Source organism: Pithys albifrons, chromosome 2, assembly GCF_047495875.1.
Source record: "Pithys albifrons albifrons isolate INPA30051 chromosome 2, PitAlb_v1, whole genome shotgun sequence".
Classification (NCBI taxonomy): Eukaryota; Metazoa; Chordata; class Aves; order Passeriformes; family Thamnophilidae; genus Pithys; species Pithys albifrons.
This window is the reverse complement of record NC_092459.1, coordinates 54,089,008-54,113,039: the sequence shown is the minus strand read 5'-3', so window position 1 is coordinate 54,113,039 and position 24,032 is coordinate 54,089,008. Positions and strand designations below refer to the sequence as shown.

At 39.7% G+C, this 24,032-nt stretch overlaps 1 protein-coding gene across 9 annotated transcripts in view; it reads left to right on the top strand.

The window, feature by feature from the left end:
* PTPRK (protein tyrosine phosphatase receptor type K) overlaps positions 1–24,032 on the top strand; it is a 415,886-nt gene that overhangs the window by 305,470 nt on the left and 86,384 nt on the right. For all 9 annotated transcript variants that reach the window (XM_071549052.1, XM_071549044.1, XM_071549051.1 and 6 more), the window contains exons 8-10: positions 5,181–5,483; positions 20,948–21,057; positions 22,085–22,286. In XM_071549052.1, the coding sequence (XP_071405153.1) occupies positions 5,181–5,483; positions 20,948–21,057; positions 22,085–22,286 (615 nt within the window). The remainder of the gene's footprint in view (positions 1–5,180; positions 5,484–20,947; positions 21,058–22,084; positions 22,287–24,032) is intronic.

Here is a 24,032-nt window from a genome sequence, read left to right as displayed (position 1 = left end):
AATGTTTGTTCTTTAAAATTTGTCTGATTCTTTTCCATTTAATGTGAACAAATGTGCATTCTGTCTGCCAGTCAGAAGATCTAATTCTTCTTTCCCTGCCAGGTAAATCTAAATGAAACTGTGTTGCAGTCAATATTCAGTATTTCTGGGAGGAGCAGTAAAAGCACAGGACCTGTCATTATTTTACTAGCCTCATTGCATTGAATTCTTGTCACAACTTTTGGGACTTCTGTTTGTCTCAGATTGACAGCAGGCTAATAGGTCTTATCATTAAAAATAGGTTCAGAAATGCATGCTCTCACCTTGCGCTTCTGCGGTTGTGAAGGCTTTTGTTTTCACTCCCATCTCTGTGTAAGTGAAGATAATATCTACAAAGGGGCTCAATGTTGACCTGTCATATCATGTGTTGCTTATCAAGCATTAAAGAAATTGAATTTCATTTTATCTGGAGCATCATATTAAATCATTCTGCAGTGAGAGGTGGTATGCGGTCAGTAGGTTCCGTCTCTTTTGCCATCTATCCCTGGATTATTAACCTTTGGAGAATTACTAAGCTGTTCTTTATTTTATCCCATAAGGTTGAGTTAAAACTTCTTCATTCATAACTTGTTGCGATTGAGTGCCACATACATGTAATTCTTTTATGTAGTTTTTGGATAAGGATCGAGGACTTAGTAATCTGTAGAAATGTAGAGATCTCTTTTCCTGGGTTTTTTTTTCTGTTCTTTTGATATTCTCTCAATGCCTGTTCTTAATTGGTTCAATGAGAGTAAAACCAGTCAGATTGGATAATGGATCTGAGTCAGTGAGCACTTGGTAGGATTTGTTTGCCAAGATATAAAGCAGGCGTGAGGAAGAGAGAGATAACAGACGTGGGTATTGCCAAGTATTAAGAGCAAAGAGCAGAGAGAGAAGCTGGCTTGTAAGGAGAGGTGAGAATGGGGTGAAGGTCATAGCAGTAGCCCATGGGCAGGCAGGGTCTGGCAGAAGGGAGCCTGTCATCATTAGAGGGGCTCAGGAGAATCTAAAGGACAGCACTTTCACAGCCACCACCAAATCCTCCATATGCCTTGTTGATGTACTTCTGTTTGAAGACCTAACTCTGCCAGTCAGGATGTTCATGTTTAAGAGCTTGATACAGTCACAGGATATTGAATTTCCTGCAACAGAAGTACTGAGTACTTTCTGCGATCACCACAAAGAACTTCCTCCAGTCTTAAATATGTCTTCTGTTGGAAAAAAGGCTTGAAAAAAATAAATTACAAATATCTTGTCCCCAGAATTTTAAATTTAAATAGAAGATTTAATGCAGAAAAAAATGCTGTTTCATTCAATTTCAAAGCTCTCAATCAAGAAATCTTTCTTTCATGGCCTTATGCTCAGATATTCACTTAGTGTGTGAGCACTGTTATTCTTTTTCAAACTTGAAAAAAACCCTTAAAAAAAGGACTGGAGTTGAGGATTTTGTATTAGCATTTCGGTGGAAGCATAAATTGTAAATGAGGTCTCTGAATTGTTGTTGCTGCCTGCTACTTTCTGATGGCCAGAGCACTGATGACTTGGGGGCTGGTTACCATTCAGTAAATCACTGACAGTAAATCACTTTGTAGCTTTGAACAAGCTATTAACCTTTTTTATGCCTCTTCCTCCTTACAGAAAAGGATTAACACTGCTTACATGTCTCATGGGGGCAATTGGTAGATTAATGTTTGAAAAAATATTTAGCGCCTTCTGCCATTATTATTGAAACTCCAGGTTAAGGAATGAACGGGTATTTTGAAAACATCTTATTTTTTACCTCTTTGGCATCGGGGTCCAATTTGACATAGGTAGTTCAACTAAGAAGTCATGGGCTTAAAAATCCATGTATTTTGGATAAAAGTTCTAGATGTGATTGAAAGAGGAAAGGTAGGAAAACAACTGGGAAGACAAGATGTGAATTGAATTACTAAGATTAGCAGTTCTGAAAGAATATCCACAGATTGGAAGAAAATGCATAAATTGAAATTATATTCCAGTAAGATTAAGGAAACGTTTCAGTGAAATGCAAAACCCTAAATTGTGATGGAGTAATGGGAGAAAAAGCACGTGAATACTTCTTTTTGCCCCCATCAAGATCAAAGTTATTCTTAAAGAGATGGCTGAGATTTTTGGGAAGCCTACTCAAAAATTCAGTAGTGTTTTATCTGAGAAAAGTAATTATTTGCAGATTGCTTTCTACTGAGGTGGTACAGATGGAGGCTTTGTGGAGTGGTAATTTAAAACAATTGGTCTTTACCTCTAGAGATTCCCAAGATGAACATTGCCCAGAAGCAAGAGTAAAATTGTGTTTTTAAAGCATCATTTTAGGAGCAGTGGGACAGTTGGCAGAGTTTACCAAAGCTGTTGAGAGACTCTGCAGACTTTAATTACCATCTCGATATTGCAGAAGTTGTTTAATTTCTGCCAAAGAAGGGAATAGTTGTGAGAAAGCGAGATCACACTTTGTCTTTCATTCTTTTCTTTTTGACAGGTGAATAAAGGATGCTTTTCAGTATCTCCTTTGATACTCTGACACATTTGTAAAATTTGCACAGAATTGTAAAATAATTTTTCTTTAACACAGCTTTTATTTTTTCTTCTCTTTTGAAAGTGCTGGTCAGGATAGTGTAAATGCAGTCTAAGTCTTGTCATGAAAGATGTAAGGTGAAAATGGAGTATATTTTCCATTGCTGTTTAGTTGGCTTCAAACATTAATAGTTTTAGCCTTTGTGGTCAGACAACATGTATGACATGGTGTTAATTCCAATAAATTTTGAATTCAGGTTTGAGTTCCATCTCTGGTGGGAGTGGTTAAAGGCTGGATTGGTAAAATAAAGAGGAAATTATGAAAATGAGAAGAATCATTCCATTTTAGAAGGAAATATAAGCCTATAACACATTTCCTTTGTGAAGGATATGTTTACTCTTCTAAGCCTCAAACTCTAAATCAGAGTATGTATAGCTAGGTTTTTCACTGTCATTCAGTGGTATGTGTATAAAATATATGTGTATATATGTGTGCGCACATGTATACATTTATCTATTTATTTGTCTGTTTGTCTTAACACTTCTCTTCCTCTATGGCACTTGAGTGTGTTCAGTTTTTTCGGAAGTGCTTGCAGTAGCCAAGTGAATACTGATTCTTTAAAGACTCTTACCAGCTCCTTTGGTAGATCTACTACATTGCTACATTTTTTTTTGACCGCCTCACACCTCTCTGTTCTTGCTAAAGCATCAGCCAGTTTGCTCTAAAACCGCCTTTTTTCCCCCTTCTCTTCAAGTCTCTTATCTCTCAAAGACCTTTTCAATGCTATCTTTCAATTTCAAATCTCTATTGTTAGAGTACTGTAAAGCAAAATACACAAGGTATTCCCCCCAAAAACCAACAAAGTGATGGAAAGGATTCAAAAGGTTTATTTCAGAGGTGAGGACACTGAAATCTTACAGATCCTAATGGTGCTGTATGGCAGTACTGGGCCTCAGAGCAAAGGACAGTTTTGCGTTCGTTCCTCAGGCTTTATCATCACTTCCCCCCCTCAACTCCCCCATTGGCTGCTAAGGTCCTGCAGCACATCTGTGAGCTTTATCTCTCTTGTACCCAGGGGAGTCAACTTTTGTGGAGTACATTCAGAGAAAGATCCTATGTCTGGGAAAGATGCCTTGTGCCAAGCAGGAAAGCTTCCTTAGTGAAAACAAATGGCCTCCTCGGAAGCAATATCTTCCGGAAAAGAGCTATTCCACCCCTACAGTACATAATATGTTCAGAAAGCTACTGCCCAGGAAGACTGCTTATTCATTTGTATTTTTCCATCATATATATGATAAATCAGTACTTAAAGGCAAAGTTCAAAATCCAGAAAGGGAAGGCTAGATCATGGAAAGAAATAGAAGTAATTCTTAGTCCTTACCTCTCATCATGTTACTAGGAATACCTTTATGTTATAATTAGAATTTGGTTGTTTTGATGTTTGAAACTAAATGTTTGCAGTTTGTCTGGCAAACTGCATGCTGAATAGATTACACTGATTCACATTTCCTTATTTCAATATACCATCTGTGCTTTTGGCTGGTTTTTGCCTAGTTGGAACTCATAAATGCAAGTTACAAAGAACTGTTATGCTCAGAAAGAGAAATTCTGTATTTCACTTTCTTGAATAGTCTCGACTGTTTTGACCTTAAACCGGCAAGGACACAAAGCTGAAGCTGTGTACCTACAACATGCTTTATTTTTTCTGGTGAGGAAGCATGTATTAGCAGGGTATATTTTCAGTGAACCTCTGTATATACAGTCATGGTCATGATTTTCATTGTGTAATCATTTTAATTAAGTTCAACAGTAAAAGTTAGTCTTGCATGAGGAATGAATGCACTAGAGAGACAATGAAAGATTGATGGCAGCTTAGGGAGCATCACGTACTCTGCTGGTGGAAATGCAAGTGTGGAAGCAGCTGAGCATGGGGAGCGGGTCAGAGATTACCTGCTCAGAGTAATGTCCAAGCACAGTTTTGGGGATTTGAAAGAATCAGGATATAATGTAAATCCAGAAAGAGTTTTTATACTATTTCTGAGGGGTTTTGCTTGAATGAGTAGCTTCATTACTAAAATAATAAATGCTAATTAATATCTGCATCATTTTTGTAACTGCTAGCTTAGTAAGGTAATTAGTATAATTAGTATACAGCATTGCTTGTTGGCATGATAAATCATAATGTAGTGACTGTTCACTCTTTACCATTATGATGTATTATCTAATTTATGCAGATAAAAAAAAAAAAACAAAAGGTAAGGGAGAAATCAAGAAGAGAAGCCAGTAGTGACAGCTGTGTGGCCTTTTTGGTCACTCTTCTTGCAGCTGCCACCTGTATTCTCAATAGCTTTGAATCGCTCCACTGAAAATTAGCAATTCTTTTTTTCACTGTTGCTAAGTCTCAATCACTGAATAAAGCTTGCAAAGAGAAGATAGAGAGGAAAGAATTTAAAAAATAAAAGACTGACAGCTTTTTTCTCCTTCAGGGTATCTGGGTGAAGGATGATACTTGTCTATCTGTTGGGTGCTTCCTTTACTTTCACAATCCTGGAGGTATCATCTACAAGCTACAGTTCAGTGCCAGGACAAAGGATATTAACAATGTTTTTCTTCATTATACTCTCTTTTCTAGAACCTATGAGAACACCAAAAACATTGAAGATTGCTGAGATCCAGGCCAGACACATTGCAGTGGATTGGGAATCTCTGGGTTACAACATCACTCGTTGCCATACTTTCAATGTCACTATATGCTACCACTATTTCTGTGGACACAATGAGAGCAAAGCAGACTGCTTGGACATGGACCCCAAAGCACCCCAGCATGTTGTGGATCACCTGCCTCCGTACACGAATGTCAGCCTCAAAATGATCTTAACTAACCCAGAAGGGAGGAAGGAGAGTGAGGAGACCATTATCCAGACAGATGAAGATGGTATGTGTTAAATGCTCTTATGGAAATTACATACAAGTCCAGTCTAGACAGGTGGAAGGAAAAGACTTTGTGTGTTACAATATGTGTCCCAAAGGATGGAAGTTCTCTTCTATTAATATATTACTTTGCCCCAAAATGATAGCTATAAAAGTATCATAGCTGTCACCCTGCATATATAGATAAAACTGTCCATGCAGCACAAGTCAAACTGGATCTCTCTGTTAACTGTTTGAAAGCAACCCATCAATTTAAAGTATTATTTTGACAACTTGGGTATTAGATTCAGTCATCCTTATGGGTCTCTTCCAAATCCAGATATTCTATGATTGCTCTTCAAAATACTTTTGATGAAGTTTCATCAACTTATATTAATTAGAAAGAAATAATGAATAGATGTATATATGTTAATGGTGATACATTAGGGGGTTAGACTATGAATCTTGGTATCAAATATTCTAAAATAAAAAGTGATATTTTTCCCTGATAATATTTAAAATGTGGTAGGAAAGAGCAATGTTAGTTTCATTTTCTTATATATACATCTCATTTTCTTATATTTAAATTTCATTGACAACAGAAAAATGAAAATAGATACTTCCATAGGTAACAAATATGGAATACTTGGACTAAAGTAAGACTATAGATACATAATAAGGTAAAATTGAGAAATGTAGTGTGCTTGCTTGCCTGTAAAATAAATGAATGGGAAACACAGCTTTATGTATGGATAGCAGTCAATGTTAGAATCTGGTAGCAACCTTTTCCCATATATTTTCAATTTTATAAGAAAGAGAAATATGTTTACTGTTGCAATAAAGAAGAGAGAACAATTTATTAAACAGATAGACCATGAGGAAGTGTAGAAAGCCAAGACACATAGATGCATCATATGAATATATATTGACAAGTGCAGAATTAGGATATTTCATGGAATTCAAATTATTTTTAAAAGTTAATTATAATCCATGATTAATTATTTCTTTGTCTGTGTTTATAGTCTATGTATGTATGGTTGCTATTTTGCTTCAGGTCAAATAAAAAGTTGTAGTAATAATGTTAAGTTCATGGAAAATGGGTTTCTTTTCCTTTTTAACTGAGCTTTCAAGAAAGGTTATGGTTTCTGATAGCCTTGGTGTAGTTAGATGTGCAGAGATGGTGGATGGTCACTGTAGTGATGCTTGTCAGGAACAGAGTCAAGCGCACATGTTTGTCTTCTGGTTTGTTGTGGATTGTTCTTGAAAGATGATGCACAGAAGGCAGGTTTTGGTCTCAAGCTCACACATCAGTGTGCTGTCAGTGAACTTGTTTAAATCAGCTTTGGTGTCACAAGCACTGTAGTGTTGAAGAAACCTCACCTAATGAACAGAAGTTGCTAAGGTAAACTATTTCAAGCAGATGTTGTTTTCATGGAGTGACTAATACATTTTAGAAGGTACCTGTATTTAGATACACTGGTGGTAATAATGCTTGTGACCTGAATATAGGCTCTTGTGAAACTGTTGGGAATAAAATGCAGATCTGAATTTTGCATTACTGATTGACTTGAAAGTCTATGTCCATTTTGCCATGTATTTCAAAGTACAGAGCATGCAATGTGTAATACTTCAGGGTTCACACCTGTATCTTTCATTGAGCTTTCATAGCAATAGTAAACTAAATTCTGTAGTTAACTGCTTATGTGTATGATGCTAATTTAGTTCCATGTTTGAATGATCAAATGTCTGTCTGGAACTATTTTAAAACGCAGTTTGAAGCCTAAAACCGTGTCTCAGCGTAAGAAGACAAGAGGTACAGTTATATATATGATTACATTTCAGATGTAATCAGATGTACCTTCATTGTCATCATGATTTTTGCAGGTTCTGTATAATAAGCATATTAATTATATCATGGAGGCATTATCACTGATTCATTTAGGAGAAGCAAAATAGAGGAAATAGAGTGTTGTCCTTCATTTTTGCAAATAACATTAATTAGAAATAGCCCCTGATTACATGATTGTGTGGAACTGTTCATTTACATTGTATGCTTTTCATAAATAGAGACTTTGAAGTTGCCAGATGACAACTGATAATTAAATTTTTGTTAGGTTTTTGTAGCATGGGAATTTTTCCATTGCCATTTTTTTCACAAGGTACTGCTAAACAAGCAAAAACTTTGTAGACTGTTGGAAATAGAGGTGCCTACACCATGCTTTATTCTCTTTTTCTCATTTGCCCTCAACTTCTGTTGCTTTATCATAATTCCCCATGCTTCCAAGCTGTCCCTTTCTTCTCTTTTGTTGTTATTGTTTTGTTTTAATGTTTCCCTTCATCTCTCTACATCTATTGTCTCATCTCCTCTCTTCTGCCAAGAGCTTTACACATTTGTGAACTTCTGGGATCCCCTCAAAGCAGAGAAATTTGGACTTCTGTGAGGTTCTGCTGTGTGACAGGGGAAATCTCTTGTTGTCTTTCACAAAGGTTCACATCTGTGTTACGATGTGCAGCTGGGCTGGGGTTCTTTCAGAAATGATCAGGCCTGCCAGGGTGCTGAACAGTAACTCAGTTGCATATAATACCAGGAGCAGAATTAACTCAATAAACAATTAGTAGAAGAATATGATAAGGTTCAGAAGCTGTGTTTCAGATCTTTGGAGCCATGGCTGACAAAGTTTTAATAGCTTTTAATTCAGTACCTGCAAGAAAGAAAAGCCCAGAAATATGTGGCAGTCTGAAAATAGTCTTTTTTTCTTTTTTTTTTTTTTTAATGAGAGCTAGATCTGAATACTTGGTGGTTTAAGTATTTGTATTTTAACATGGGAAGATGGAATTACTCTTTAAAGTATGTTATAGTAATTTCAGAAAGTTGTATTCCCTGTAAAAATAAAGCCCTTGATGGAGACGCTGTTAAGCAAGTTGTGCAAAAAGAGGATAAAAATAAGCAGATTTGTGAGTGTTTTTAGAGACACCACACCAGAGACATGGCATTATCTGTGTTATGACAGGGTCTCACTGCTTCTCCTTGTTTGTAAAGAAGATGGACAATGTTTGAAGAATTAGATAAAGGAAGTAGAGGAAGGCTTGTGCAACCTGGGGCTGCATATATGCTGGGCAAAGATGATGTTTGGCATTTAAAAACAGAGTACAAAAATGAGCAGTGAATTTATCACTGAGCATGAATCAGCAGCGTGCACATGTTCTTGGAGCTACCTGTTGACCAGAGCATGCCAGCTCAGGGGGACCCTTTGTCAAAGCAGTGGATAAAGGGGATTAAATCAGATAAATGCTTCCTTAATTTTTAATTGGAAACAGATGCAAAAGGCAGTGGATTAAGAGGAGCAGTGACATCACCTCTGAGAGAGCAGCTATGAAGAAAGCAAATTGTGAAGCTCAAAGTTTGATGGTGATTTTATAACCAGCAAGGGAGTGTGTCGTCTAACAGCAGGCAAGCAAATAATTGAAAAGGATGACTTGGTATAGGATAACTACCCATTTTGGGGCTTAAAGTATGCCAAAGCTTTGGTCTGAGCCAAAAGTCATGCGCATTGGACACAAATGAGGTTTCCTGATCTTGCAGAGACTGTGGCTTCTTCAGCTCCATGCAGAAATATCTAGAGCTATGATGCCTGGTAAAGACACCAACTGTGCAACCCTTACTCATACTCCTGGGAAAACTCCAACAGGCTTACCACTCTGGGGAACTGCAAGGAAGGGGTAAATGTTATAATTAGAAGGGGGGGAAAATATACAGCAAAAACCAGAAACAGTGAAATACTTTGTATACTGTCTAAATGTGTGTCCTGGTTTCAGCTGGGATAAAGTTAATATTTTTCCTAGTAGCTGGTACAGTATTATGGTTTGGATTTAGGATGAGAATAATGTTGATAACACACTAATATTTCAGGTGTTCCTAAATAGTGTTTATACTAAGTCAAGGACTTTTCAGCTTCTCATGCCCTGCCAGCAAGAAGACTGGAATGGCACAAGAAGCTGAGAGAGGATGCAGCCAGGACTGCTGACCCAAAATGGCCAAAGAGTTATTCCATACCATGGAATGTCATGCTCAGAATACAAGCTGGGGAGGAAGCTGGCTAGGGGCCACTGCTCAGAAACTGCCTGGTCATCGGTCTGTGAGCGATGAGCACTTGCAGTGCACATCATTTGTTTTATAAAGTCTAGTTCCTTTATGCTTTCTGTTATTACTATTTTGTTTTTTTCTGCCCCATCCTGCTGCTTAGGGAGAATTCAGCAAGCAGCTGGGTGGTGCTTAAGTTGCTAACTGCACTTAAACCATGGCAATGTGTGAAGAGGAAATATCTTTCACCAACTTCAAGAGGGAGGATTTTATGGAAATAGTTAACATTTAGCATTTTTCTATGATTGATACTTGTAAGTTTTGTAAGTTTTTACAAAAAGCCAAACCAAACCTAAAAAAAAACAAAACAAAAAACCTACCCTGATTTCTTGTGAGAAGCATCATTTTTGTTCCTGTTTTTCCAGTTGTTCTGGCACTGGAAGAAAATGATGGGGAGAAGAGGTAGAAAATATGCTTCGGTCAAAGTAAACAAGCAATACTTCAAGGAGCTTTAAAAAAACATGGACATAAAGCTCTACTAGTACCACTTTAAAAGGTGCAAAAATAACCCACCAGGGAGAAAAAGTTAACTCAGGGACATGAATTATGTCCATTGCAGCAAAGAAGGGCTGCAGAGATTGTTTCAAATGACAGTCTCAAAACCAACTCACTTAGCTAAGTGACACTCATAGATGTCAAGTGAACCAGGTATGCTAATCCTGTTGGGGGGAAAATTGGAAAATGGTTTCAGTTAACAAAGAGAATGCCCTGAGTAAGAGGTGAGGGTTTCAATGTGAAAATGTCCATATATGTCACTGCTAAACATATTGATCTCAGTGCTTCATCTGAAAGCGAGACTAGTGACCTATGTGGCATAAACAGTGGCAAAATTTAGTGTCAAAATAGTCAAGTAAGGGAGGAATTTTTATGTCTTTAGCAATAATGACCTGAAACTGGGTATAAACCAATCTATTGTTGTTGATCAAAGGAGCTTGGGATAAGTTTGTGTCCTTCATCTTGTGAAAATTATCCCTGTTCTTTTTTTCAGGTGGTAGCTAAGTTTTGCAATTGGAATGGAAAGGAAAAAAAAAAGTGGTTGCAGAAGGACATATGAACATTCTTTTGTTAAAGACATCGGAAGAGTTATTTGTGACAAAATTAAAAAATCACTTAAATAGAATCATAGAATTGATTGGGTTGGAAAAGACCTCCAAGATCATCGAGTCCAACCCTTGGTCCAACTCTAGTCCATTTACTAGATCATGGCACTCAGTGCCATGTCCAATCTGCATTTAAAAATCTCTAGGGATGGTGAATCCACCACCTCTCTGGGCAGCCCATTCCAATGCCTGATTACTCTCTCTGGAAAGAATTCTTTCTGATATCCAACTTAAATTTCCCCTGGCAGAGCTTAAGCCCTTGTCCTATTGCTGAGTGCCTGGGAGAAGAGACCAGCCCCCACCTGGCTATAACTTCCCTTCAGGTAGTTCTAGACAGTGATGAGGTCACCTCTGAGCCTCCTCTTCTCCAGGCTAAACAACCCTAGCTCCCTCAGCCTCTCCCCATAGGACTTGTGCTCCAGTCCCTTCACCAGCCTTGTTGCTCTTCTCTGGATCGCTCCAGCACCTCAATATCCTTCCTGAACTGAGGGGCTCAGAACTGAACACAGTACTCAAGGTGTGGCCTCACCAACGCAGAGTACAGGGGAAGGATCACTTCCCTGGTCCTGCTGGCCACGCTATTTTTGATACAGGACAGGATCCCATTGGCCTTCTTGGCCACCTGGGCACACTGTTGGCTCATGTTGAGCTTCCTGTCAATTAGTACTCCAAGGTCCCTTTCTGCCTGGCTGCTCTCCAGCCACTCTGTGCCCAGCGTGTAGCACTGCAGGGGGTTGTTGTGGCCAAAGTGCAGGACCCGGCACTTGGCCTTATTGAACTTCATCCCATTGGAATCAGCCCATCTCTCAAGTCTATCCAGATCCCTCTGCAGAGCCCTCCTGCCTTCCAGCAGATCGACTGTCCCTCCCAACTTGGTGTCATCAGCAAATTTGCTGCTGATGGACTCAATCCCCTCATCTAAATCATCAATAAAGATGTTAAACAGGACTGGACCCAATACAGACCCCTGGGGAACACCACTGGTGACTGGCCGCCAGCTGGATGCAGCTCCGTTCACCAGCACTCTCTGGGCCCGACCCTCCAGCCAGCTCCTAATCCAGGAGAGGGTACACTTGTCCAGGCCATGGGCTACCAGCTTTTCCAGGAGTATATTATGGGAGACAGTGTCAAAGGCCTTGTTGAAGACCAGATAGACCACATCCACAGCCTTCCCCTCATCCACCATGTGGGTCACCTGATCGTAAAAAGAGATCAGGTTGGTCAGACAGGACCTGCCCCTCCTAAACACATGCTGGCTGGGTCTAATCCCTTGTCCACCCTTTAGGTGCTGTGTGATTGCACTCAGGATGAACTGCTCCATAACCCTGCCAGGCACAGAGGTCAGGCTGACAGGCCTGTAGTTGCCAGGGTCCTGCTTGCAGCCCTTTTTGTGGATTGGGGTGACATTGGCCAACCTCCAATTATCTGGGACCTCCCCAGAGAGCCAGGACTGTTGGAAGATGATGGAGAGCGGTTTGGCAAGCTCTTCTGCCAGCTCCTTCATCACCCTGGGATGGATCCCGTCTGGTCCCATAGACTTGTTAGGATCCAGCTGGCTCAGTAAGTCAGTAACTATATCCTCCTGGAATACAGGAGGGCTATTCAGCTCCCTCTCCCTGTCTACCAGCTCCAGAGGCCAGTTGTCTTGAGGGCCACCTGTCTTACTGGTGAAAACTGAGGCAAAGTAGGTGTTAAGTACCTCAGCCTTCTCCTCATCTTCCTTAACTATATTTCCCTCCAAGTCCAACAGAGAATGGAGGTTTTCCTTGCCCCTCCTTTTGTTATCAATGTATTTATGAAAGGACTTTTTGTTATCCCTAACTGAAATAGCCAAATCTACTTCAAATTCCACTTTTCTTTCCCTAATTTTTTTCCTGCATGACCTAGCTCTATCTGTAAATTCTTCGTAAGTAGCCAGCCCTTTTTTCCATAGTCTGTAAAATTTCTTTTTATCCCTCATTTCTTTCAGAATCTCCCTATTTAACCAAGCTGGCCGTCTTCCCCTCCGGCTGGCCTTTTGGCACACTGGTATAGCCTGTTGCTGTGCACTCAAAATTTCCTTCTTAAAACATGTCCATCCCTCCTGGACCCCCTTGCCTTTAAGGGTTGTTTCCCAGGGTATGCTCTGAATCAGTTTTTTGAATAGGCCAAAATCTGCTCTCCGGAAGTCCAAAGTAGAGGTTTTAATGGTGGCTCTCCTTACATCCCTGAGGACTGAAAATTCTATTATTTCATGGTCACTATGCCCCAGGCAACTTCCAACCACTACATCATCTACCAGCCCCTCTCTGTTTGTAAACAGTAGGTCTAGCGGGCCTTACCCCTGGTAGGCTCATTCACCAGTTGATGAAGGAAATTGTCCTCTATATACTCCAGGAACCTCCTTGACTTCCTCTTTTCTGCAGTATGAAGCTCCCAGCAGATATCTGGCAGGTTAAAGTCACCCACAAGAACAAGGGCTGGAGATTTTGAGACATCCGCCAGCTGCTTGTAGAATAATTCATCTCCTTCATCATCCTGGTTGGATGGTCTGTAACAGACACCCACAAGGGTGTCAGCCTTGTTGGCCTTGCCCCTGATTCTGGCCCACAGGCACTCAACCTTGTCACTGCTGACCTCAACTTCAACAGAGTCAAGAGACTCTCTAACATATAAAGCCACCCCTCCACCTCTCCTTCCCTGCCTGTCCTTTCTGAACAGCTTGTAGCCCCCCATAGCAGCACTCCAGTCATGTGATTCATCCCACCACGTTTCTGTGACAGCAACTATGTCATAATTTTCCTGCTGCACTATGGCTTCCAGCTCCTCTTGTTTGTTTCCCATACTGTGTGCATTGGTGTACATGCACTTCAGCTGGGCCATTGATTTCTTTCTCAACTCGGGCTCTATGCCCTTAGGCCTATCTCTGGAGAGCCCAGTTGCCGTCCCTTCCCCCTTCAAACCTAGTTTAAAGCCCTCCTAACCAACCCTGCCAACTTATGGGCTACAGTTCTTTCACCCTTCCCAGATAAATGAACCCCATCTGCTTTGACGAGACTGGGTAACATGGAGTTTGCCCCATGATCAAAAAACCCAAAATTTTGACGATAGCACCATCCCCTAAGCCACCTATTGGTAAGCTGGGCTTTCCTAAACCTCTCCTCATTCATCCCAGCTAGCACAGGAACTGAGGTATTTACTACCTGTGCTCCCGTCCCATGAAGAGATTGGGTCAGTGCCTTGAAATCTTTTTTATTTACTCTGGTACTCCTTTTATTAATGTCATCACTTTCAACCTGGACAACCAACAGCGGGTAATAGTCTGAGGGTTGGATAAGCTTAAGAAGTCTTTTGGTAATATCCCTCACCCTGGCCCTGGGAAGGCAGCAAACTTCCCTGTGGGATGGGTCTGGCCGACACAGAGGGCCCTCAGTTCCCCTCAGAAGGGAGTCACCGATTACAACAACCCTTCTCTTTTTCCTCTTACCTGTAGTTGTAACCCGTCCGGTAGACTGGGGGTAACCAGAAGACCTTGTAGACAGATCCTCCTCCTGACTGTCCTCCAACAGACAGTCCGAGTCCAGGGCCATATACCTGTTTTTTAAGGGCACCCTGGCAGGTGAAAGGGGCCGAGAGGGGGTGTTTTTGCCTCTATGACCAGGCACCTGTTTCCATTCGTCCCCATCCCAATGGTCTGTTCTGTCTGCCTGATGGCAGGAGGGGCTGGGCTTCACCACCTCCTGCTGGGCTTCCTTAGGAGTGGAAAGGGTGTGACTCCACCAGTCAATTTCCTTTTCACTCTCCCTTATGTTTCTGAGCCTATCCACCTCTTCCTTTAGCTCTGCCACCAGACACAGCAAATTGTTCACCTGCTCACATCATATGCAGGTGCTTCTCATACTGTCCTCTGGTAGTAGGTCCAGGCTGAAACAGTCTATGCAGCCAGAGGCCTGAGTGGCTGCATCCTTTTTAGAGGGTTCTGTCTGTATTGACACCCCTCTACTGGTAACAGGAGCAACAGCTTTCATTTTTTTGGGAGGCATGACTGCCTTGAGCTGTGGGGAAAGGTAGAAAAGAGAAACTAACAAACAAACAGAGACAAAAAAAAGCCGCAGAAATACCTAGGCTTATGCCCTGCCTGTTCGCCCTGCCTGTGCAAACTGCAGTGCAAACTGGTGTGCCACGCCCTCACTGACGTGCCACACCCCTGTTTGCCCCCTCCTGTTCAATGCGCTCCAGGTCGCCTGCGCTCCCTAGAGATGTTTTTAAAGCCTCTCACTCTCCTGCTAACAAGAAAGCCACGCCTCCAACTCCCCTCAGAGTCACCTGCTGATAGCTGAAGGAGCAGCAAACAAAGCCTGCCAGGGAATCATTAGCACAGATTTATTTTAAGCTTATGCTGAACAAACAATGTTTGCAGACACTGGAAATACTAGCTAGGTTTTTTTATTAATAGCTGAGGGAAAATTCATCATGAAGCACAGAATTATTTACCCTGGCTTAACCAACTTCCTACTTTAATTTTCTTTAGATACCTGTATTAGAAGCTTTTATAGCTGAAAAAGTGATATTGCATATGAAGTTCTTTGTTGAAATCGTGTGCTTCACATTGTGATGTTTGCAGATAGGCCCAAAATAGTGGCTGTTTCAGCAGTTTTTGCAGTGGAATGAGGGCTTGCACCTATTCTCACAAGTTTCTGTATTCCTTATCCATGTATTAGCTGAAAGCACTCTCCAAATATTAAAAAATTGCATACTTTCATAAAGTTGTAAAGTATGTGAGTATATGAGATTATTTCACCCTGAAATGAATACACATTTCCAGCACCTGGAAATGAGGAGTACTGAAGTCAGTACTTAGTGTAAAAAGGCTGCATTAGGTGCCCGGGCCTCTGAATTCAGCAAATCCAGAACTCGTTGGAACAAGGTGGCCAGGGACATGGTGGAATAACCATCCTTGGAAGGACCTCAGCACCAAGCTTCCATTACAGTTAGGGTTAAAGGTCAGAGAGCCAGAAAGCCTATAGCTCCAGGGGCACTTGTCTGGAAAAGTAATGCCAAAGGGATCACGGCAGGGCACCAACACTGTTGCCTTCACACTCTTGTAATCTGGGCCACCTGTGAGGATGAGGACCTCAGCCTTTGCACCAAGTTCCAATAGGGTTAGGGTTCAGAGAGCCACAGAATCTACAGCTCCAGGGACACTGGGGCTGGAAAATGAATGCCAAGTGAAGGACATGCACCAAAAGGCACTGTCAGTATAAAATCAGGGCTTTTTCTCAGTAGCACTCAGTAGCATTTTGTTCTTTGCTGCAAACAGTCCAATTTGAGTGATTTCCAAAGCACTAATTTTTGTCACCACCTTTGGTGTAAATGTTTGTATGGCAAAGACTAGTAACAGCAATTCTGGTTTTGTTTTTCCTTTTAATATATAAAATTTGCTTCTGTTTAAACCTTAGTCTCCAGTTGTAATAAAAGGTAAAGTAATATTGGCAAATCCCTCAGAAAAAGCCAATGGAAAGGTGGATGATTTTAATTTCTTGTAACATTTAAACAGTAGGAGAGATTGTCTGTATCCATCTCCTAAAAGAGTATCTAACTTCAGAGGAAGCTGTAAATTTACTGCTGATATGTTGTCCTTCTTGAGTACAACAAAGGAATTTTTCTGAATATAACCACACATACATCTTCACATAACTTTTACCACAGAGCATAGTAATACTCTGTAGGGCTTTCATGGAGTATAATAATAATAAAAATACCCTGTTTACATGCACTTTCATTATTTTGTAGCAGGAAAACTGAAGCAATATAAATTCATTTTTATAGTGGTTGGTGTCAGTTAATACATTGTTCTTCCAGAAGTAATGTATTGTAATATAAATTTCCTGTTAAGTCAGGGTAGAACAACATTTAAGTGACACTATTTGTGAACAGGAATTTATTTGTGACATAATTTAATGCAAATATATTGCTTTAAAATTAATTGGTCTGATGTCAGATTGATGGTTTGTACTCTTATTATTCATACTATTTATAAAAGTCCACCATCCCACATGCATATAGAAGAAAAGATTATCAGATATTCACTGTATGAACATACAGCTTCATTAAAAGGCTCTGAAGATGCATGTAAATCATGAAAGAAGAGCTTGTGTTTGCACTATGAAATTTTGCTGAGATTCTATTTGAATGTATTTTATGTTGCTTTTATATATATGTGCATTTTATCTTTGTATAGTTTTTTATATATTTTTTTTTTGCTTAAATCCCAAATCTCTTCTGAAACCCATATAGTTAAACCTACCTAAACGATTTCACAATGGAAGTTTATCATAAAATAATGATGGGAATGAAAGTCTATTTGCTGTTGTCACTGAGAGATGGTGCGTTCACACTTCACAAGGTTAGCAAATGGAAAGGATATCACTGGGACCAGAGAGAAGGTGCAGAGGCCAAGAGGTCCAAGTCCAACTCCTCTAGCAGCTATTTACGCTTTTTGAAATATTCAAATACTTAGAAAATATTAAGTAACATAGTTCATCTTGATATACACTTGTAGCAGTCTTGAATTTTTTAAGTGTAAACTGTAAGTCCAAGAGCAAAAGCAAGAGATCATGTAGGAAGAAGAATGGGATCTGAGAAGGCAGCAAAGAGGTCCTCTTGTAAGCCATGGGACTTCTGAAGATGCTCACACAAGACTGAAGAAAGCCTTTTGGGCTGTTTGTGAGGAGGTTTCTGAAAGCTGTTATCAACACAAGGATGGCATTAACATGGCTGTATTATACCAGAGCCCTTACTAAATATCATATAAAGGGAAGGCTCTTAACACTGTTTTGAAAAGGTAAAATCTAAGGTATTTCTGAAATCTGCAGTCTTTCTTTGAGTTACAGGGAACAGAAAGGAATCGCTGCCTACAAGGAGAAATTCAGTTCTAGTCTTCAATGAAGTGTTACCAACAGGTTACCTTGTTCTTTTGTTGTTCTCTTTGTTTGGGGAAATTTTTACTTTTTTTTGTCTTTTTAAAAAAACTTCTGTTTGTAACTAATATTAGCCTGAGAACAAAGACATAAAAACACAAATGAGGATGTATAAGACCTCAGGACTGGAGTGACAAGTTCAACCAGGAGTTGAACTCTTAAAAATATACAAGGCTCCAAAAATAAGCCCACCAAAGATTTTGAAGAGCCCTCAGTTCATTAATACCTTGAGGTAGCATAAAGAGAAGATGCCGCACATGCTTTCTTCAGGACATACTTTTACTGATAACTTTAGAAAATAAGGGAGAAAACAGGGGAACTTGGGAAAAGTTTAGAAGCGTAACATACAACCCAGATAGTGCATTCCACAAACCCTATGACGTAGCACATGCTAACCCATACAACTTAGCAAAATCCTACTGATTTGGTCCAAAGTTACCCAAAATATTAAGAAAGAAGATTAAGAGAAGAAGAAAGAGTAAACAAAGATTAAGATAAGATCATAGCTACCACCGGAGAGTCCTGTGCAAGTCCAGCTTCCATGAGGCAAGTGGCAAGCCTCAAGCAAAATGGTGACCATGAGCTGCTGTTTTTATGTGCTTTGGCCCTCTGTGGCCACCCCTCGCAGGCAGGACTTCCAACCCAGTGGCTCTGGGGTGGGCTGAAGGGTGATGCTCCCACTGTGTGGGCCAACCTAAGTCTGGGTCAGGGACTCCAGGGGGAGTGATGTGGGCTGCACTCCCGGGCTGTCTTTGACTGCCAGCTGCTCTGGGATCAGCCTGGGAGTCTCCCAGGGGCTGCCATGTGGGATATGGCATTACCTCACCTCTGTGAGACTTGACCTATCCCTTCCCCCATACACACACCTGAGCTGGTTCTGACCCAATAATGCAATGATCCAGTGTCTCACAGGATGTTAAGGCATTATTTTGACTCACCTGTTGATACCGTGTTCTTTAAGCAAGTTCTTTTGCTCCTGCTTTTCTCTCTCCTTGCTTCTCTTCACCCCTTGGTAAAGCGATGCAATTTAAACACTCTTTTACTGGAATTGAACGGAAAAATGGAAAGGAAAAAATTACTTCAGACTATCAAAATGTGTCATTCAAACTATATTCCTTTTTCTAAGCACTTGAACTTTTATTCATTTCTTTAATTCTAGTTGAGCTCTCAAATAATTTAGGGTGATCCCAAGCTTCAGTTTTTATGAATTTGTGGGGAAGGGTGAGGTTTGTGGAAATTACTGTTCTCTTTTTCTACTTACTCTCTTTTACTTTCTGACCTTATTTTAACTGGGATTGCTGGGCTAGCTTCTGTTACTTGTACCCTTCCCATGCCAGTGGGAAGATAAGTATGAAACTAACTGCGATCATGTAGTTCCAGTCACTTTAACATTGCTACTGCTCCCTCAAGCATCAAATTTTACATTGGAGGAAAAGAAAACACAGTCACGGGATGGGACAAGCCTAAAGGCTTCTCCCACTGTGATGTTTAAACAGAAGGTGTAGGAGGTTTTTTGCAGCCCTCAAATGTAAAACCCTACACCCAGTTTCAACTGAATATGAAACTTTTTGTTAAAGTATTTTTCATGTTTGTGAGCAATCTTTTTGCATCCCATACTTCTGTGTACTTTAATGCCAAATTTCATATTCTGTGTAGGCCCTGGTGTGTACTTATGTGGTTTCCCAAACACAGATATACATGTGCACACACAGACACATGCATGCATGTTCCAGGGAAAATGTCATGTGCATCAGGATATATTCATACCTCTTTTGAGATGAAAGGAAAAACAGTAGAGCATTTCCATGAAAAACGAAGTGTTACCTACAGCAAGCCGCTCAAGGTCACAAAGAGCACAGAGGGGCTGTCACGACATGTCAGCCTTTATCCGTTGCCTACTCTGCATTGAGACACTGAAACAAAGCACCAGCCTGTGCTTTTAGTTAACTTCTCCTAAGTTTTCATTTGGTAGGTAGATGCACAGATTCTGAAGCTCTCATCTGTTTACTTCTGGGCTTTTTTTGACTCCATGAATTTATTATTAATGTGCCAAATTATGTTGTTTCTACTGAGAGTCAGATCTTCATTTATAGCTTGCATGTAGACTAAAATAAATCCCACTGTTGGGTCAGACCACTCACTCATTCCTGCTGCTAGCACAATGCCTGACACTTTCTTTGATCCAACAGGTTTTGATTTATTTTTACTCTTTGCAAAACTTCAGTCTGCTTTGATAATGAATACCCAAGAAGGGGAGAGAAATCTATGTATATATATTAAATAGAAGTAACATTTTAGATTGAAAGACTGCAAATTTGGGCAACTGTGTCTCTCTGAGGGAGGAGGGTGTTTCTTTGGGTTCAGAGTTTCTTCAGGCACTCTCTTATTCTCATCCCTTTTTTTCGGCATGTGTGTGTTCAAATCTAGGTGAGCTGCTGTGTTATAAAGGAATCATATGTGTAGGCAAAAATATCTTGTAAGCTGTAATGGGAGATAACTAAGTGCTTCTGCCTGGTGTTGATGGGATTACCAGGTGCTGTGAATCTCTTGGGCAAAGAGGCCTGAGGTGACATATCAGACTTGTGTTTACACCAAGGATATTGGTTCCATTTAAAATAAGAAAGTAGGGTCATCTTAGTGCGGTTTAGTTCAAAGCTCTGAAAAGATCTCTTATTGGAAAGATTTGAAGTAAGCAGTCTTGATCATTCTGCAGAATGAAGAGGTCAATGGCTGACAGAAGTGGCAGCTGAACTGGTGTGTTTGCCTTGTGTTCAGCCCTCTCTTTAAATGAGGATTTCTTTTAAAACAACAAATCATAAGAAGGGGTGACTGAGAACTGTTTTGTAAGAATGTCTTTCCTTTGGAAGAAGCTTTATAACAGTAGCTCATCCTTGCCTTTGATTTTTCTTTTTGAAAGAAATTCAAATCCATGTAGTCCTTGTCCTAAGATACGCTTATTACAGAGTTCAGTGATGTTTCCTGAAGTTGTAATCTAGCTTGAACTGTTTCCCCTGGCTATACTATGAGACAATTTGACTTTGCATGAAGTTCTGAAAACTGTATGTGGGGATAACATTAACGTTTCAACTTCATGCTCTCTCTGCACTGCAAATGACAAAATACACTTTGAAGTGCTTTTTCATACTCTCTACCACTACCTTTTGCATGCAAATGAATATTAATAAAAATAGACCTGCACTCGCTTTTGGTTTTAATAGGATGTTCTGTCATCTTTTTAGTTTTTCCATCTCTTGAATTCCTATTTTTAAAAGTTTTATTTTTTTTGTAGTGCCAGGCCCTATACCTGCCAAATCAGTCAAAGGAACTCCTTTTGAAGATAAGATCTTCCTCAACTGGAAGGAACCTGTGGATCCAAATGGCATTATTACTCAGTATGAGGTAATCATTAAACACCTAATAAGCATGGGATGGGTCTAGGGAGGTGCATCAAGAAAGATGGCTGATAGTGGGTGTTTGTGCTCTGTAGGCAGCTATTCCATGATATGCTCCTTTCCTTTATAGAATACATGATTTTGTGTAGTGATTAGATATTCAAAATTTGTAATTATTGTGCATATTCTGCTGGCTGTCCTGCCCTGTCAGGTGCCTTTGGCATGTGAGTATAAGTGCCTTAAAAATCTTATATCGTTAATATACGCTATTCCAAAGCCATGACAGCCATGATCTGTTAAATCTTTGTTGGAAGAGAAGTTTACATGAAAAGTAAGGTAGTTATTAAATTTGGAGCCATGTTTTTTTCAGCTTTGTTAGATCTTCAGATATAACCCGTCAAGAAAACCTCTGTGTATATTCTGTTTGAAGTCTATTTAATATATGAGCCTTCTGGGGACCTCCATAGGAGGTTAGCAGGTAACACAAGCCAATTAGAGCAACAAACACCACTCTTCATCACTCCTTTTTTAAAGGCCTACAAGGTATAATTTTGTTTAATAGTAAATTACAGGAAAGCAAATCAAGTAAGCAAACAAAACCCCTTAAAATGTTTCTTTGTTTGTTTGTTTATTCATTTATTTAATGCTAAGAAAGTTCTTTAAATAGTGAGGGTTAACCCAAGTGGACAACTCAACCCCACTCAGCCATTGACTCATTTCCCCACATGGGGATGGGATAGAAACAAAAAGAGCAGAAGTGCAATCTTTGGTATTTTAATCACAAATCCAAAACCTAACACTAAATGAGCTGCTCATTGGTTTAGTGGGGGATTTGTTGGTGTAGGGTTAATGGTTGGAACAGATGATCTTAAAGATATTTTCCAACCTAAATGATTCTATGATTCTGTGATATCCCCAAGATAGGTGGGTTAGCTAGATGACCACATGTCTTTTGTTTCCATTCCAGCCAAGCTTACCTAATCCACATGTGCCAAAATCTTTAACAGTTGTTACAAAAATTACTGTTTTCACAGGTCAGTTATAGCAGTATACAGTCATTTGACCCCGCAGTTCCAGTTGCAGGACCTCCGCAAACAGTGTCGAAGCTGTGGAACAGCACACACCATGTCTTCTCACATTTGCACCCTGGTACTACTTACCAGTTCTTTATACGTGCAAGCACTGTCAAGGGGTTTGGACCAGCAACTACAATCAATGTAACAACCAACATCTCAGGTAAAAACAAGGAACAACATAAAAAAAAATAGGGAAGGGAAAGAGGGAAAATGTGTTTTGAAAATTTAGACCTACTGTGTTGTTAAATTATATTACTAAAAATGTTTTAGAGTGTATTTGCAAAACAGTAGTGCAAGTTCAAGGCTAAATGCTTCCATGAGATGGAAATTGCACAACTGTAGTTAACTGGGTTTTTTTATGTAATCTAGTACTTTGATCGAAAGATTTTGAACCACTGTATAAACCTTAACTAATTAAGCCTTTCAGCACTCCATAGGTCACTGAGAACTGTGTTTGTTTTGAAGATTAGTAAAGTTAGATGCAAAAAATTAACAGACTTTCTGAAGGTGGCACCACTTAGCAACACAGAATTTGGGCAGTTTGGACAAAGTGGAAATTTCTTTTGCCAGATTCATATAGATATGCTTCTTTGTGCCTTTATTCACTCTTTGCTTATTGTCTTAATAATGCACTGCAAACCCTAGAAGACAGTGATGTCAAATGGAATGCTTTAGAATTTTCGTTTTCTTAAATTTCAGTGTTATTCTCAAAAAATAAGATAGTGTCTTATGCAACTGATACCAGAAGGTATGTCAGTGCTATATTTAGAGAGACTGTTGATTTTTTGACATGATGACTTCAGAGCTTGGCAGAGATCAAAGAAGTCAGTAATTTAGAAATTTAAATGGTATAAAGCGACTGTTTTCCTTATTATCTGCCATAATGAAACTTAGATTGTCCTGAAAAGGATAATTAAATAATGCACCTATGATTTTTGTGGGAAACTACTCATGTGGTCTCCTCACCCAGTTCCTGAAAACACAGACAAAAATCAAAATGAGACAAAATTCAAGGCAGAGCTCCTTGAATTATGCATCAAGTGAAATGCTGTAGTTGTCGTGGCTAACTGGAACAGCTTGTTGAATTCCACCCCAACACATAAGCACTAGCACTCCTCATACCCAGTCCCTTCAAAACAACCCAAGGCACCAAAAAAATCCAAGTGGTGTGCTCTGCTCTGGTTTCATAGCTATTACATTTTTTTGCAGTCTAATATTTTACTCAGGTTGTTTTAAGGTCCTTGTGTTTCTTTACAACAAATTCTAGTTCATAAATTTTCAGGTATAATGGTAGTACAGTGTTTGCATACTTGTCTTCCAACCTCTTTGTAGAAGGGAAAGAAAAAAGTTGTCTGCCTAATGTCTGTCCCCCAGATATTTCAGTATTTGTCCCAACATGTTTGCATTATTTAGAACTACAGTGTGTTCAGGCTTCTTCAGATATGCCCTCTTTTTCCACACAGAAATTTGGGGAATTTTGTCCAGAATCAATATAGCACATTTTGTAGTCAAATTATGGATCCCTTATTTGGCAAGACATGGCTAATACTAGGAAAGTTTAAAAGCAGGCTGTGACACCTCTTGTAACTGAATTTCAGCCTGTTTTTTTTTCTTCTATCTTGTTTTATGCTGAACTGTTGCCTAGTTTCACTCTGCATAACTGACACTTTATACGATGCAATGCATGTTTCAGAAAATGCTCGCTTTAGTTTAATGAGGAGTGAAACTATTCCTTTTAGCCAAGCTTGCAAGGGATTGCCGTGATTCTAGTGAACATTGGTGTAAACAGTAATTTTAAAATTAACATTAGATAAGCATTAATTCCATAAAATATGTATTTCCTGAAATAGGTGCAGTTTTTTGTTCATCTAGGATCTGGGACTAATGAAGCAAAGCTTTTAATCTT